The 15541-nt window shown below is 43.6% G+C and overlaps 1 protein-coding gene across 1 annotated transcript; it reads left to right on the top strand.

The window, feature by feature from the left end:
• The first annotated feature begins 14128 nt into the window (after positions 1 to 14128).
• HTR1D (5-hydroxytryptamine (serotonin) receptor 1D, G protein-coupled) lies at positions 14129 to 15265 on the top strand. The gene has a single exon (XM_010002898.1). It carries the CDS (start codon positions 14129 to 14131, stop codon positions 15263 to 15265), a length of 1137 nt encoding a protein of 378 aa, XP_010001200.1.
• The last annotated feature ends 276 nt before the right edge of the window (positions 15266 to 15541 follow it).

The raw sequence follows: 15541 nt of genomic DNA, 5'->3' as shown, positions 1-15541 counted from the left end.
GAACCCCTGCAACTTGGGTCCTTCCCATGTGAAGTCCCTCAGGAGCTGCTCCAGGAGTTCCCCACAGAGCCATGGCTGCTTCAGACTCAGCCACTTCCCCTGGAGTGGGGTCCTCCGTGGCTGCAGATCCACGTTTACCCCAGTGTGCTCCTTCACGGGCTTCTCTGCCCTACCCCTCCACAGCTACCACCTCACCACGGGCTGCTGTGGGGAAATCTCAGCTTGGGCACCTCCTCCCCTTCCTTCCTCACCACCCTTGGTATCTCTGCTCCAGCACTGCTCTCCCCTCCCCCTTTCCTCTGTCCTGATGTCTATAAGCGGTTAATTTCCCTTTCTTGAAGATATTAATCACAGAGGCACATCCATTGTCACTGATGGGTTTGGCCTTGGCGAGAGGTGTGGCTGGAATTTTGGAGCTGGGGGAATTTTCAGCAGCTTCTCACAGAAGCCACCAGTGGGACCCTTCCACCATTACCAAAACCCAACCCACCACAAACCAACACATACAGTCATCTACCATGAACTAGATAAGTAATACTTAGTAATAAGGTATAACAGCAGCTGGAACTTGGTAGTAAGCAATTGGTTGGGTCGCTAATACACGTTGTTTGTATGTAATCAGCAAGCTGGTCTCTAACCTGACCAGGCATGGATTTGACAGATGGAGCACTCAGTGGATAAGAGATTGGCTGGATGGCCCCACCCAGAGAGTTCTGGTCAATTGCTCAATGTCCAAATGGAGGCAGGTGATGAGTCGTGTCCCTCAGGGGTCAGTGTTGGGACCAGTGCTGTTCAACACCTTTGCTGGAGACATGGACAGTGGGATTGAGTGTCTCCTCAGCAGGTTTGCTGATGATCCCAAGCTGTGTGGGGTGGATGACACCCCAGAGGGAAGGGATCCATCCAGAGGCACCTGGACAGGCTGGAGAGGTGGCCAGTGCCAACCTCATGGGGTTCAACAAGGCCAAGTGCAGGGTCCTGCCCCTGGGTCAGCACAACCCAAGGCACAGATCCAGGCTGGGGGGAGAATGGCTGGAGAGCAGCTCTGAGGAGAAGGACTTGGGGTGGGAGGAGATGAGAAGCTGGACATGAGCTCCAGAGAGGGCTGGAGCCCAGAGACCAATTGTGTCCTGGGCTGCATCCAAAGAAGTGTGGCCAGCAGGGCCAGGGGGGATCCTGCCCCTCTGCTCTGCTCTGGGCAGACCCCACCTGGAGTAATTTGTCCAGCTCTGGAGCCCTCAGCACAGGAGAGACATGGAGCTGTTGGAGAGGGTCCAGAGAAGAGAAGATGATGGGAGGGCTGGAGCAGCTCTGCTCTGGAGCCAGGCTGAGGGAGTTGGGGTGTTGAGCCTGGAGAAGAGAAGGCTCCAGGGAGACCTTGGAGCAGCTTCCAGTGCCTGAAGGGGCTCCAGGAAAGCTGGGGAGGGGCTTTTCACCAGAGGGCAGTGATAGGACAAGGAGTGATGGTTTTAAGCTGACAGAGGGGAGATTGAGGTTAGAAATTAGGAAGAAATTATTCACCATGCAGGCAATGAGGTGCTGGAATAGGATGCACAGGAAGGTTGTTGATGCCCCCTCCCTGGAGGTGTTCAAGGGCAGGTTGGATGAGGCTTGTGCAGCCTGGGCTGGTGGGAGGAGGCTTAGAATCTGATGGTCTTTAAGGTCTCTTCCAACCTCAACCATTCTATGATTCTATGAAGGCACGAGAGAAAAAATATCAATACTTTCTTGAAAGCTGAGCAAAAATAGAAGGTGGGGAGAGGGGAGAGATGTTAAACATTGCCAGTATTTTCTTGCCAATTATCAGAGTTTCTTATTTAAAATGGGAAATGTTTTGTGTACCATTTATCATAGAGAAAGCTGTTCTCTGTATCAAAGAAAAAATATTATAATAACATTATTACAAAATGTTTAACATTAACATTATAGTATAATGATTATATTTTTTAAATAATAATTTTAGATTGAGGTATGCAGCATGAAGCATGCTGGAGTGAACAAATGTTATGCCATGTGAATTTCTATACCAACATGAATTCTTTTGTACCATCTCCCTTTATAGTCAAGGAAGAGATTCTCAGCCCTAAGGGCTCAGCTCTGTCAGAGGTGACCAGCTCTGACTAAGCTTTAGATATCCAAGTGGACTGTAATGAATCCCACATTAACTTTGCTGTTTTGTGAAGGATCACTGAAGTTGGGGACAAGGAGAGGAATGTTGAAAACAGTGCTGATATTTATGGTTTTATAATATGTGGAAAATATTATAGCAAACAGAACTGATATATCGACATAATGTAATAGAGCAAAGAAAATAATGGGGTTTTTTTCCTAATAAAAAACTTAGAAAATGTACAGTTCATTGTATTATGACTAACACAACAGCAGTGACTGTACTTAGGGTATTTGAAGTTTGTAATTTCCCCAAGTAGTTGGACAGTTTATGAAGTGCAACAGCACATTCAGTTCAGAAGAATTTGCATCTCAAAAAAAGAAGGTCAGGAGAGTGCAAACTAACTAGAACGGAAATATTACAGCTCTGTACTCTGATAAATGTTCCAGTTCTAAAAAGTTGTTTGTTGTTGATGCAAAGTACACCTGAGATAACAAAAGCATTTTGAATAATCAGAATAACCAGTCTAGTCAGTAATACAGTGGCCTTGCTACTCCCAAAACACATGAGAAATCCAGGTGCAAACTCATACTTTTATGGATTCAACTCAGAGCCTCAAGAATTTTTAATAATTTATTTTCCTAATAGAGGTACCTGCAAAAATCCAGAATCAGGATCCTGCAAAATGCCAGGAAGTGAAAATCACTGCCCAGATGCACAGAGGTGTGAGAAGGGCTGGGTGTGTGTCTGATGCACCTGCCTGGGCTGCTCTGTGCTCACAGGTGTGTTCACTGCCTACCTGGCAGGCAGTAGGAGGAATTCACCCTTCCTGCTCTGCTGTGTGAGGCACCCACTAAACAGTGGCCAAAGGAGCTCAGGACCCCATGCCGTCATGCTCACAGCCCTACTAGAGCTGGGGAGGAGGGAGAGGAGGCTAAAGCTGTGAGCAGTTTCCTCCTGCCAATGAAACTACCCTTATGCTCTGCAGAACTGAACCTCTCTCAGTCCTTCCTGGCTGGACCCTGAGATGTATGAAATGTCTCTGCCACACACAGCAGTGGGTGAGAGCAGAGGAGCAAAGGAGGACCCTTGCACCCCTTGCACAGCTCTCTCGTGGCCTTGAGGGTTGTCACTTCCTGCAGGTGCTCTTGGATTCTCCCCAAAACTGTGATGTCCTTCCAGCTGGAAATCCTTGCTTGAGCACAACACCAAGCAGGCATAGCAATTGTGCTCATTCCTCTCCACCAGGAACATGGCAGCTTGTCTCAGGGACACTTCTGCAGGCTCTTAGTTTAGCTTCTGTATCCAATGTTGAAATCACCTCCTCACCACATGAGGACACTCACTTCTATTCCAGATTATTCTGCTGGCTTTTCAATGTGCTAACTGTAAGTTCAAGTGGCACATTAGCTCGTGCATACCAGGCAGCAAATGACCAAGCTCCCATTACAGATCTTAAACTGATTCCCTCAATGATTTTTCTTCTCTGTTTGTGGTGGCAATGAGGAAGCCTTTTCTAGGATTTTTCTAGGATCCTTTTTCTAATAAACTAAATCCTAGTTTATTATGCAAGATACATATACGTATTATTTCCTGTCAGGCTTATTCTATCTTATTTATAGCTTTTGCAAAATGTTGTAACTTCCATAGAATCATCCTGGTTGGAAGGGACCCTGAAGATCATCAAGTTCAACCACAACCTAAATCCCCTGCCATAACATAATCTACCTGTTCAGTGTTTAAATCATGTCCCTAAGCACCACATCTATATATCTTTTAAACACTTCCAGGGATGGTGACTCCACTACCTCTCTGGGCAGCCCATTCCAGTGTCCAACCACTCTTTAGGTAAAGAAATTATTTCTAGCATCCAGTTTAAACCTCCCCTGGAACAATTTGTAAGGGTTTGAGTCAGGATAAAGCCAGGGTTTTTCTTACTGATTTTTTTTTCCTCAGTGAAGTATCTTTTAAGCAACACACTTGCTCAAAGTAGAAGCAAGTTTTCCAGCTACTGGAGTGATAAGACTGGCATGTTTATAGTTACTGCTGAGAGACCAAGGACATTTTGCTCTGCTTGTCAGATTTGCTGCTTTGGACACTAAAGGAGCAGAACAGTTGTATCTACAACCCTCTTGTAGTGGGGAGTAGACTAGACAAGATGGCAAAATTGGTTAACCAAAATATTCCATCCATATATATATGCATCATACTTGGGTATAAATTCAAGGATCACAGAAGTCAAGACCTTCTTCCCTTCTCTTCCATTCATGCCAAGTAGGAGGACTCCATCAATCTGTCTGCTTTGATCCCCAGGCCTCTGCATTCCTGACTCTCATAACTCCACCCTCAGCTCCTGTCAGCTCTGCCACTATCTTTGAAGAGGTCCAGGATATTTCAGAACTCTTCACAGCTCAGGAGATGGTGGGGAGTTGCTGGGGGTGAGGAGAAATGATAGAGGTATTGCACATTCCCACAAATACTTGTATATTTGTACATATTTTCTTTTATCATTAACATTTAATTAAAGCTGTCTAGTTAGTTTTCAATCTGCAAAGTCTTATTCTCTCTCTCCTTTCCCTGCCTGGGTGGGAAGGGGAGGGGATGGAGAGCATTATTGTCACCTGTTTAGTTGCCAATCCTGAGTTAAACCATGACAGTATTTTATGAAGATGTATATAAAGATCTGAAATAATGATCTCTATAGTCAGAGTTTTAGGCTTGTGATGGAGTGAAAAACTCTGAAAAGATACTGGTTATCACCTAAAGGACAAGGATCCAGTGCATACACACCATAAAATCTGTATATTTTTTTTCCTTTGCACATAGCACTATGTAGTGACTGTGAACTTGACCTTTCACTTCTTCAGTGATGAGCTCAAAAGCAAATTAATCTCTAAACCTTCCTGAGCCTTGGCCTTTCCCAAGATACTATGTCAAAGAAGTATTTCAAAGAAATTATTCAGAATTTCTGTCTTTCTTTGCAAGTTATGCGTTCTAGAGTTATGTTCTTTTTTCTTTCTTCATTTCTCTTCAGTTAAGCCAATTCTTGAAGTTCCACACTAATAATTGGGCACAAATCATGGAATCATAGAATCATCATTGGAAGGGACCTTGAAAATCATAAAGTGCAACCATAACCTAAATCCCCCTATCATAACATAATTTACCTGTTCAGTGCGCTTCAGGCCATTTCCTCTCATTCTGTCATGATTCACTTGAGAGAAGAGCCCAACTCCCACCTCCCTACAACCTCCTCTCAGGCAGCTAAATCCAAAGACAGGAATCTGGTTAGGACTATGGTTACTTCTGCAGCACACCCAGTCCTTTATACTGATGCATGCAAACCTACTCACATTACATTTTACAGATCTAACAAATTTTTTACTTTTATGTAGTCTTTACCTGTTCTGTGAATCTAATTTTTCAGTGCAATACACTATGACATTGCCTTGTTTTTATCCCAGAAGCTTCACCCTGATTTGATGACTGTGTATGGACTGGCAGATCAGCTCAGCTTATTCTAAATGTATTTTCTGATGTTTGAACAGGATCCTTGTCTCCAAGTTGGACCCCACAGATACTTTTATGCTGGATACTTAAGTCAATTTCCCAAATACGCAGGAACTGATGCAAAAATTTCTCCCTCTTTTGAGTTCCATGAAATGTATTTTTGGAAGCTATGGGTCCTGTTAGTGCCATCTGGTGTTTGTCAGCCCACACAGGTAGTAGCTTTATTACTGGTCAACGTTTCAGCACAATAGAATCATAGAATCAAAATCATAGAATCATAGAATGTGTGGGGTTGGAAAGGACCTTTAAAGGTCATTTAGTCCAGCCCACTTGCAGCGCACAGGGATCTTTTAAACTAGATCAGGTTGCTCAGAGCTTTGTCAAGCCTGACCTTGAGTGTCTCCAGGGATGGGGCCTCCACCACCTCTCTGGGTAACCTGTTCCAGTGCTTCACCACTCTCATAATAAAGAACTTCTTCCTGATATCCAATCTAAATCTACCCTGCTATAGTTTAAGGCCATTGCCCCTTGTCCTATTGCTCCATGTCCTTGTGAAAGCCCCTCCCCAGCTTTTCTGGAGCCCTTCAGGTACTGGAGGGCCACTATAAGGTCTCCCAGGAGCCTCCTCCTCTCTGGGCTGAACAATCCCAGCTCTCTCAGCCTGTCTTCACAGGAGAGGTGCTGCAGCCCTCTGATACTGTTTGTGACCCTTCTCTGGACCTGTTCCAACAAGTCTGTGTCCCTCTTGTGTTGAGGACTCCAGAGCTGGACACAGTATTCCAGGTGTGGCCTCACAAGAGGCAGAATCACCTCCCCTTGACCTGCTGGTCATGCTGCTTTTGATGCAGCCCAGGACACAGTTGGCTTTCTGGGCTGCAAGTGCACATTTTGTTTGCTCATGTCCCAGCTTTTTGTCCACCAGTATCCCCAAGTCCCTTTCCACAGGGCTGCTCTCTATCACATCATCCCCCAGCTTGTATTGATCATGAGGACTGCCCCTGCCCTACTATTTACCTCAGACCAGATCTGCAGGGGTGCACCAAAGCTCTCTTTGCAGCCAAGCATTCAGCTGCACAATAGAATTGCTGTCTGCAAGGATCACCCTGTTCTCCAGAGATGCTAGGTATGCTCCAGAAATGTGTTATGACTTTGTGTACACTCTGAACTGAGTATCTTTGGAAATGCTTGGTGGTGTCTCTCCATGCAGGGCTGCAGTTCCATGTCTGCAGAGCCCACCCTATTGTAACGAGCTGTCAGTGTCACACAATGTCACACACCTACCTTGTCAGAATTTGGTTCTTAGTTTCTCCTCCAACTTCACCACACTGGAGACCCTCCACTGATGCCTTGACCTTGCTGTGTCAGTGTAAGCCCAGAGATGGAACACAGAGAATCTTTTCAAAAGAAATACCAGGCTTTAAATAAGGCCCCAGAACTGTGAAGCAGTCCCAGTGGTCATCACCAACAGTTAAAGCAGGTTCTCTTTCCACCTTCCAGACTGTAAACTGAGCTTTCTGCTAAGTTAAATAGCACTATGTGGTCTAACATTTTCTCCCCATTTAAATGCTCATTCATCTGATGAAGTGATCTTGCCTTATTTTTGATGAATACAGATACATCTGGGGTGCAGGAGAGAGGCAGCTGCAGAGGGTCGTCCTAGTTTCTGGTGCTCCTGCAGTTAGGAGATGCTCTTCTCTCCCCACTGGCTACAGAAGAGACCCTGGTGTCTGTGCTGATTGCTGTGGTTGTCATCACTATCAAATATCTTCACTCCAGGGACTCTGTGCCTCAGTTTCTCATAATCCTCACTGCATGAGCCTAAGTTTGCCTCATCCTCCCTCAACTGCCAAACCTGCACACCACTCTGGGGACAGTGTGGACAAAGCAAGGACAGGTTTGTCCTACTTTGCTCTTTGGTTGTTGCTGCCTGCTCTTGTGGTGAGCTCTGCTGCAAGCACACAACCCTGCAGTTTGCCCCAGGCTGTGCACTGGACCTCACACCTGCCATGCTGTGAAAATCTCGCTCTGCGAGGCTGTGGCATCTCCTTCCACTGATTTCAGGCAATTTGAACTGAAAAAAATACCCACGTCCCATGGCCAAGGACACCATGAAGTGATGGGTGAAGGACAGTGCTGATGCAGGCAACCTGTCTGAGAGTATTTCCATCCGAGAAGTGTGGGTGAAAACCTGGTGGGAGGCCAGAGGAATCACACTGTCTGCCATGTGAAGAGAGGCTGGGAAAACTGGGCTTGTTCAGCCTGGAGAAAAGAAGGCTCAGGGGAGACCTCATCATCATGTTCCTGTACTTCAAGGGGGGCTACCAAGAAGACGGAGACTCCCTGTTTACAAGGAATCACATGGAAAAGACATGGGGGTCATGGGTACAAGTTGCTCCTGGGGAGATTCCAATTGGACACAAGAGGTAAAATTTTCACCATAAGGACAGTCCAACATTGGAAGAGTCTCCCAAAGGAAGTGGTGGATTCCCCCACATTGGACAGCTTGAAGTCTCAGCTTGACAGGGTGCTGAGCCACCTCATACCAACTATGGTACTACCTCCAAAGGTTGGACCAGATGATCCCTGCGGTCCCTTCCAACCTGACATTCCATGATTCCTTCAGCACCACAAAAGTAACTTCAGACACCAGAGCTGATGGTCCAGGATTACCTGGACTGCAAACTGCACACACTGAAGATAAGAATATTGTCCAGAGGTAATGATATAATCAGGTTCTACTCATTACTCCTCATGCTCTGGAGATCAGCTAAACCCTGCCAAGGCAAGATGTCCCATTGGGTGGTTGCTCTCAGCTGAACATCCCAGATGGCCTCTTTTTTCTTCTGGGCTCTAAGTGTTTCAAGATGTATATGTCTACACATTTGTATTCTCTTTTCCTTAATATGCAATTATATGTATGACCTATACCTGACTTAATCTAGTAACTGCTTGGGATTTAATGTTGTTTTTCTTCAGTGGTCACAGTTCAAGCAAACAATTTTTTCTCTTTTTTTTTTTTTTTTTTTTAAACAGGAAAATAATTTCTCTCTATTCAGAATATTTTCTCAAATAATAGGTAACAACTGAAATTTATTTCAGCTATATGGTAAATAAAGTTCATTACATCCTTATATACTAATTCCTACTGGAGTCTGATCACTAATATTTTTTTAATTCTACCAATGTAGTGATCATCAACTTACACAAGGTAAGTAACGGAGTCTCTGAAACAGGCATCACAGGTAAGTGCATGGAAAGAAACTTCTAAAAGTAGATTCAGAGTCCCTGGTTCCTAAACATGTATATAAGCATGGAACTTTGTGTTTTCAGTAGTCCACTGAGTGTCATGGTTATCTATAGTATATGAAGTGATATCATTAAGCAGATGCACAAGTCATTGCAATAGAGGGACTATAGATTTTAAGCAACTTCTATGACTGTCCTATCTGAGCTTGTACACATCCCCAAGAGGAGCACTGCCTGCCAGGTTTGCCCACAGAACCAGCCAAGAACTTCTAACCAAGTGGATTATAGTTCTGGTTAGACACTACACTGTGTTAATTTCTGTGTAGTTTTTTTTTTAATTGTACATGTATATTTTACAGTTCCATAGATTATACTGTGTAGTGACACTTTACTGCTTGTCAGGGAAGTATTATTTTGATTAATTATTCTGCGTAAGTCTATAGCCCCTGGTCAGAATCTGGCACATGGAGAATATATTTTCATGTCAGCACAGTGAACGTCCAGGACAAAGCTCTAAGTAGGAAACAGAAATTCTGTCAGGCCCACGAGCTCTCTTTTGTATTAATCTGAAACCAGTAAATAATAACATCTCACTGCCCAGCACAATTATTGATACACCTCTGATGGATGCCACCCTGCCAGCCCAAATGGGTAAGAGCTGCTCAAGGAGGTACATTATTTCTTGTTGAAAGTCTCAAAATCAAAGGAGACTTTGTCTGCACAATACAGGATTTTATTAAGCTTAAGGATATACACTACCTAAGAGTTTGAGGACTCCAGTAGAAATCCTACAAGATGACTCTCATGGGGTTTAGAAACCTGATCTGGAGTTACTTTTGAAAGTAACTTTCATTCATCACATCACAGGAAAACCTCATTTACTTATAAAAATAAATTCAGTGACTCGGTATCTGTTGAGGCCTTATTTAGCTTCAGTAAGATATTCTCCCAGTGTCAGGCTGTCCTGTTTACTGGTGTATTGAAGACTAATAATTCAGTTCAAGTCTAGACTAGTTCATTTGACTGCAAATGCCATGTTTCACATCAGCTTTTTATTTTTGTCCCAGAGTGACCAAAAGTGGTTGGAAGCAATAGGGCTGCCAGGCTTGTTCATACACAGGTAGGTGGGTGAAGTACACTTCATTTATTTCACATTGCTCTAATTGTTCTAATACTGAATAACTGCAATATGTGGGAAAGCCTCGATACAACTTTTCTGAGCAACTGAGATCAAGATCGGACCAGGGTTTACTTTTTAAGTAAGACAGCCATTGTCTTTAGTATTATTAATCAGCCTGTCTGGTGTTCTTGGTTTAGATTTTCTTCTGCATAGGATGTGTGATCAGCCCAGTGTTCAGGTAAAGAGGTTTCTTAGACTCCAAAAGTGTCAGCTCTGAATTGAGCTATTACTGAGTCAGGGAGTTAAAGGGATGGTAAAGGTGTGGGGAAAAAAAACAACCCAGAGAAGATAAAGGAAATTTCTCTGAGAAACTAGATTAACTTCAGCATCCCTGCTCACTAAAGAGAATTCAGAGGATGTTTAACAAGTGAAACTCTTATTTCTGGCCAAGGTGAACAACAACTCTTCACTATCAGACAGCTAAAGAGTTCAATGCAACTCAAGATCCAAAGTGCAGTGGTTTCAGCAGCGTTGTTCACCCTCTGCTTAGAATTCCTGTGCAAATGCTTAACCATAAGCTTGATGTCTGTTCCTAGCCAGTTGGCAGGAATTATCATAGAATCATAGAGAGGTTTGAGTTGGAAGAGACCTTAAAGATCATCCAGTTCCAACCCCCCTGCATGGGTAGGGACACCTCCCACCAGCCCAGGATGCTCCAAGCCCCATCGAACCTGCCTTTCAACACTGCCAGGGATGGGGCAGCCACAGCTTCCCTGGGTAACCTGGGCCAGGCTCTCACCACCCCCATAGTGAATAATTTATTCCTAATGTCTAAACTAAATCTTTCCTCTTCCACTTTAAAGCCCTTCCCCATCATCTCATCCCTCCCTGCCCTTGTCCCAAGTCCCTCCCCAGCTTTCCTGGAGCCCCTTCAGGCACTGGAAGGTGCTCTAAGGTCTCCCTGGAGCCTTCTCTTCTCCAGGCTGAACACCTCCAACTTTTCCAGCCTGTTTCCAAAGCAGAGCTTGTATCAACTCTGTGGCCTCATTTGGACTCACTTCAGGAGCTCCATGTACTTCTTATGTTGAAGACTCCATGTGAGACCTCACAAGAGCCCAGTAAAGTGGGAGAATCACCTCCCTGAATCTGCTGGCCATGCTTCTTTTCATGGAATCACAGAATTGTCAGAGTTGGAAGGGACCTCTAGAGATCATCCAGTCCAGCCTCCCTGCTAAAGCAGGAGCCCCTGGAGCACAGGGCTGCATCCAGGGGCTTCTGAATATCTCCAGAGATGGAGACTCCACAACCCCCCTGGGCAGCCTGTCCCAGGGCTCTGTCACCCTCAGAGTAAAGAAGTTTTTCCTCATATTTCAATGGCACTTCCCATGTTCCAGCTTGTTCCCATGTTCCATTGCCCCTCGTCCTGTCCCTGGGAACTACTGAGCAGAGTCTGGCTTCTTCATCCTCCTGCACCCACCCTTTAGATACTTGTATACATTGATAAGGTCTCCCCTCAGCCTTCTCTCCTCCAGGCTAAACAGTCCCAGCTCTCTCAGCCTATTCTCATTGGGGAGATGCCTCAGTCAGTTCTGGTAACTTACCTTGCATGGGTTGTTTTTCTCCTTCAGTCTGCAGAACTGCAAAATGGTTCTGGAAGTGCACCCTAGGTTTTGAGGGAAGTCTCTTTTTCCTCTGGGTTTTTGACAACAATATTCCATTCCTCTTTATCATTTTCCACTGTATTAATTTCCCTCCTTTCTGTATTTGTTAATGGAGAGGGGAAGCTATTGCTCCAGCAATGCTCAAAGTCTCCTCAGCATCTCTTGCAAGAGCTGTAGACTCCTCCTTTGTGCCTCCTCTCCCCTCGTGTTTCCCAGACAGAGACCTTCTGAAAGAAGAGTGAGGAGAAAGGGTTATATTATAATAAACAATAGTACACATAGTAATTGTGGTGTTATGGGGAACATTCAAACTGGCTTTGTAAAGGGAAATTATGCCTCACAAATTGGTTGAAGTAATTAAGAAAAACTGATGGATTGGGTGAAGTCCAAGTGATATAATTACTAGGACTCTCTAGAGACTTTTGACAAGGCCCTCTGCCAGAGTCTCTGAAAGGAGGTGAATAAAGAAGGCTCAGGCTACTGTATATATTGAGTGATCTGGAAAGTACATGAATAGTGGGGTGATGACATCTGCTGATGAAACAAAGCTCTTCAGGGTAATAGAGACAAGGACCAACTGTGCAGAGCTGCAAAGATCTTTAGTTAGAAAGTGGGAGAAGGACACAGTACAGTTAGATGCAAAAAGTAAGCAAACAGGGAAAAATGCTGATGTTACCATTCATGGCTTTGGAAATATATTATTTGGGACTGGTCTGTGGAAATGTCAGGTTGATGCTAAGTGATGATTTAAAAAGTGAACTAAATCTCCATAAGTATTAGGAAAGAAATTGAGAAACAAACAGAAAATACTGATATACTGCAGTACAAATCTATGGTGTACACACACCCTGAACACTGTGGTTCTGGCCCCTCTGTCTCAAAAAGAATGTATCAGAGTTGGGGAAGTGTCAGAAAAAGGCAACAGGGTGAACATGTGGGTCATTGTCAGAGGCAGGCGACTGGATCTGAGGGACTTTGGTCACTATGGCCATTTTTACGTTCAAAAGTTGTTATAAGTTGAACCTTTCCTCAGCGTCACAAAAGTGGTGATTAGGAAGTGACGTCAGTGTTCCTGGAAAAATATTTTTCTCTAAAAATATTTGACTCAAAGAAGGTGGATATTTAGCAAAAAAATAAAACATGTGAGACTGAAAATGTCATTTCTTCTGTTAGGATTCAGGAGCTCAGGAGAGGCTGCTTAACACGAAAGTGTTAGTGTTTCACGTAGAATATATTATGCTTTTGCTCCAGAAATTCCTAACTAAGTGACTCTCAGTTCTGTGTCAGAAGGCACAAAACTGTACCAGTTGTGACTGACAGAGGGATTTCTCCTTGATGGTGGGGAGGAGGCTGGCCTGGTGATTATCTTCTTGGAGAAGTTCAGCATCTCTTCTTTGCCTTCCCAGCGTGCCACTCATTACCCTATTTAGGATTTCCTTCAAGAAAGCTTGGACTGACATTCTGGTACTTGTGGGTGGATCTGAGTGAAAGGTTTCAAGAAAATCTGTCTCAGGACTTCTTCAGGTTTGTAAAGATTTCTCGTTACACTAAGTGAATCTAAAGAAAAGTATGGAAAGCCTGTAGATTGTCTACTGTGATACCCCAACCTCCGTAACTCTTGTATCATCATTCTGGACTAAAATATTTGCTTTCTTTTTCCAGATCCCCTCAAGCAGCCTATTCTTCCTCTTTTGAAGGAGTAACTACTGCACAAATCATTGCAATCATTCACCATGTGAATGATCAGGAATGTCTCAGTACTTGGAACATGCTGTGAGTTTCAGCAACAACACATTGAATTCTAGGACCCAATAGCTGATCTCAGCATTTGAAGGCTGAATGTTGAAGAGAAAACCTGAATGGTCCGGAGGAATAAATTAAAACAGAGCTCTGCACTTCTCAAAATGAGGTCTTGTTTTAGAAATCTGGCAGAAATTCCGCGTACAAAAAGAATCCAGACAGTATTGGTTTATATCTTGTGTACTCTACTACTAAAGTGTCCCTTATAAGTACCAAAACCTTGACACCCAGCTATTAGGGAGGAAGGGAACATCCTCTTGAGGATAGCTCTGTCTCAAGCACAGGGACAGCAATTACATGCCCAGATATTTCTATTTTGGCCTCCGAATCTTCAGTATTGATTTATCAGCTTTGCAGACGAAAGGAGGCATGAAGAAAAGCTAATAAAGAATTATTTAATCATCTGCAAGATGAAAATGAAAAACATATTCCAAATACTTACAATACCTCTCTGGTGGATTATGTTAACATCTTGATTTAACAATGATGTCATTATATGATGTGATGGAAAATCTAGCTTAGGGGAGTACCTCACCTGCTATGTAAGCTGAAGTTTTCAACAACTTAGTATTTCTTCAGTGTTGGACTCTAGTATGAAAACCTCTATTTCAGCCAAAAAAATAAGCACCTTTCTTCATCGTCACGGAAAGGTTACAGTGGAAAGTGAAATCATAGCAGAGGATGACTCACTATAACCATTCAGCAGAATTCTCTCTCCAGAGCTCAGCAAATAAGTCATTAAATTTCACTGAAACATCACTAGGTTTGGATGAAAGGACACTACTGGGGTTGAGGATTTCACTGTCAGTCCTTCTGTCTGTTATAACTTTAGCAACGATCCTTGCAAATGTTTTTGTTGTTATTACAATTTTTCTGACTAGAAAGCTCCACACACCTGCAAATTACCTCATTGGCTCCTTGGCAGTGACAGATCTTTTAGTGTCTGTCCTAGTAATGCCCATCAGTATTGCTTACACTGTTACCCACACTTGGGCCTTTGGCCAAATGTTGTGTGATATCTGGTTATCATCAGACATCACGTGCTGCACAGCCTCCATCCTGCACCTCTGTGTTATTGCACTGGACAGATACTGGGCTATCACAGATGCTCTGGAATACGCCAAACGCCGGACCACTGGCAGAGCAGTGCTCATGATTGCTGTGGTCTGGATGATATCTATTAGTATTTCTGTGCCACCATTTTTCTGGAGGCAAGTGAAAGTTCATGAAGAAATTGCAAAATGTACTGTGAACACAGATCAAATTTCCTACACAATTTATTCTACTTGTGGAGCTTTCTACATTCCAACTGTGCTCCTCCTTATATTATACAGTAGAATTTATGTAGCAGCTCGATCCAGGATTCTGAAGCCACTCTCATTATATGGGAAACATTTTACTACTGCACATCTGATTACTGGCTCTGCTGGGTCTTCCCTCTGCTCCATTAATGCTAGCCTTCATGAAGGGCATTCCCATTCAGGTGGATCTCCAATATTTATCAATCATGTTAAAATTAAACTTGCGGATAGTGTCCTGGAAAGGAAAAGAATTTCTGCTGCAAGAGAAAGGAAAGCCACAAAAACTTTAGGCATTATTCTGGGAGCTTTCATTTTCTGCTGGCTGCCTTTTTTTGTCATGTCCCTAGTCCTTCCAATCTGCCAAGATGCTTGTTGGATTCATCCCATCCTACTGGACTTTTTTACATGGTTAGGTTACTTAAACTCATTGATCAATCCAGTCATTTATACAGCTTTTAATGAAGAATTTAAACAGGCTTTCCAAAAACTAATACATTTCAAAAAGTGTTCATCTTGAGCCTCTCCTGTTGTTTTACTGACCTAGCAGTCTACTTGGAATCTGTTTGTGCTTTTACTCCTAAGGTATAGATTAAATCTTGCCATCTCTGCTGCTGCCCCTTGCTCTGCATGTAACTGGTAACTTCTTGCCTGTTTGGTACTTTCTGCCTAGAATTCTGTGTCCCATAACAGAACTTGGCTATGGTCTCTGCAGTGATCGTTGGTGTATGTGACATCAACACATGAAATAAGCTTTGTAATAAGTGAAGGAGTGTGAATCAGAGAGCTGAGTTTG

This window comes from Chaetura pelagica, unplaced genomic scaffold (assembly GCF_000747805.2).
Source record: "Chaetura pelagica isolate M959 unplaced genomic scaffold, ChaPel_1.0 scaffold158, whole genome shotgun sequence".
NCBI lineage: Eukaryota > Metazoa > Chordata > Aves > Apodiformes > Apodidae > Chaetura > Chaetura pelagica.
Note: the sequence above shows the minus strand (reverse complement) of the source record. Positions and strands in the feature narration are given on the sequence as shown.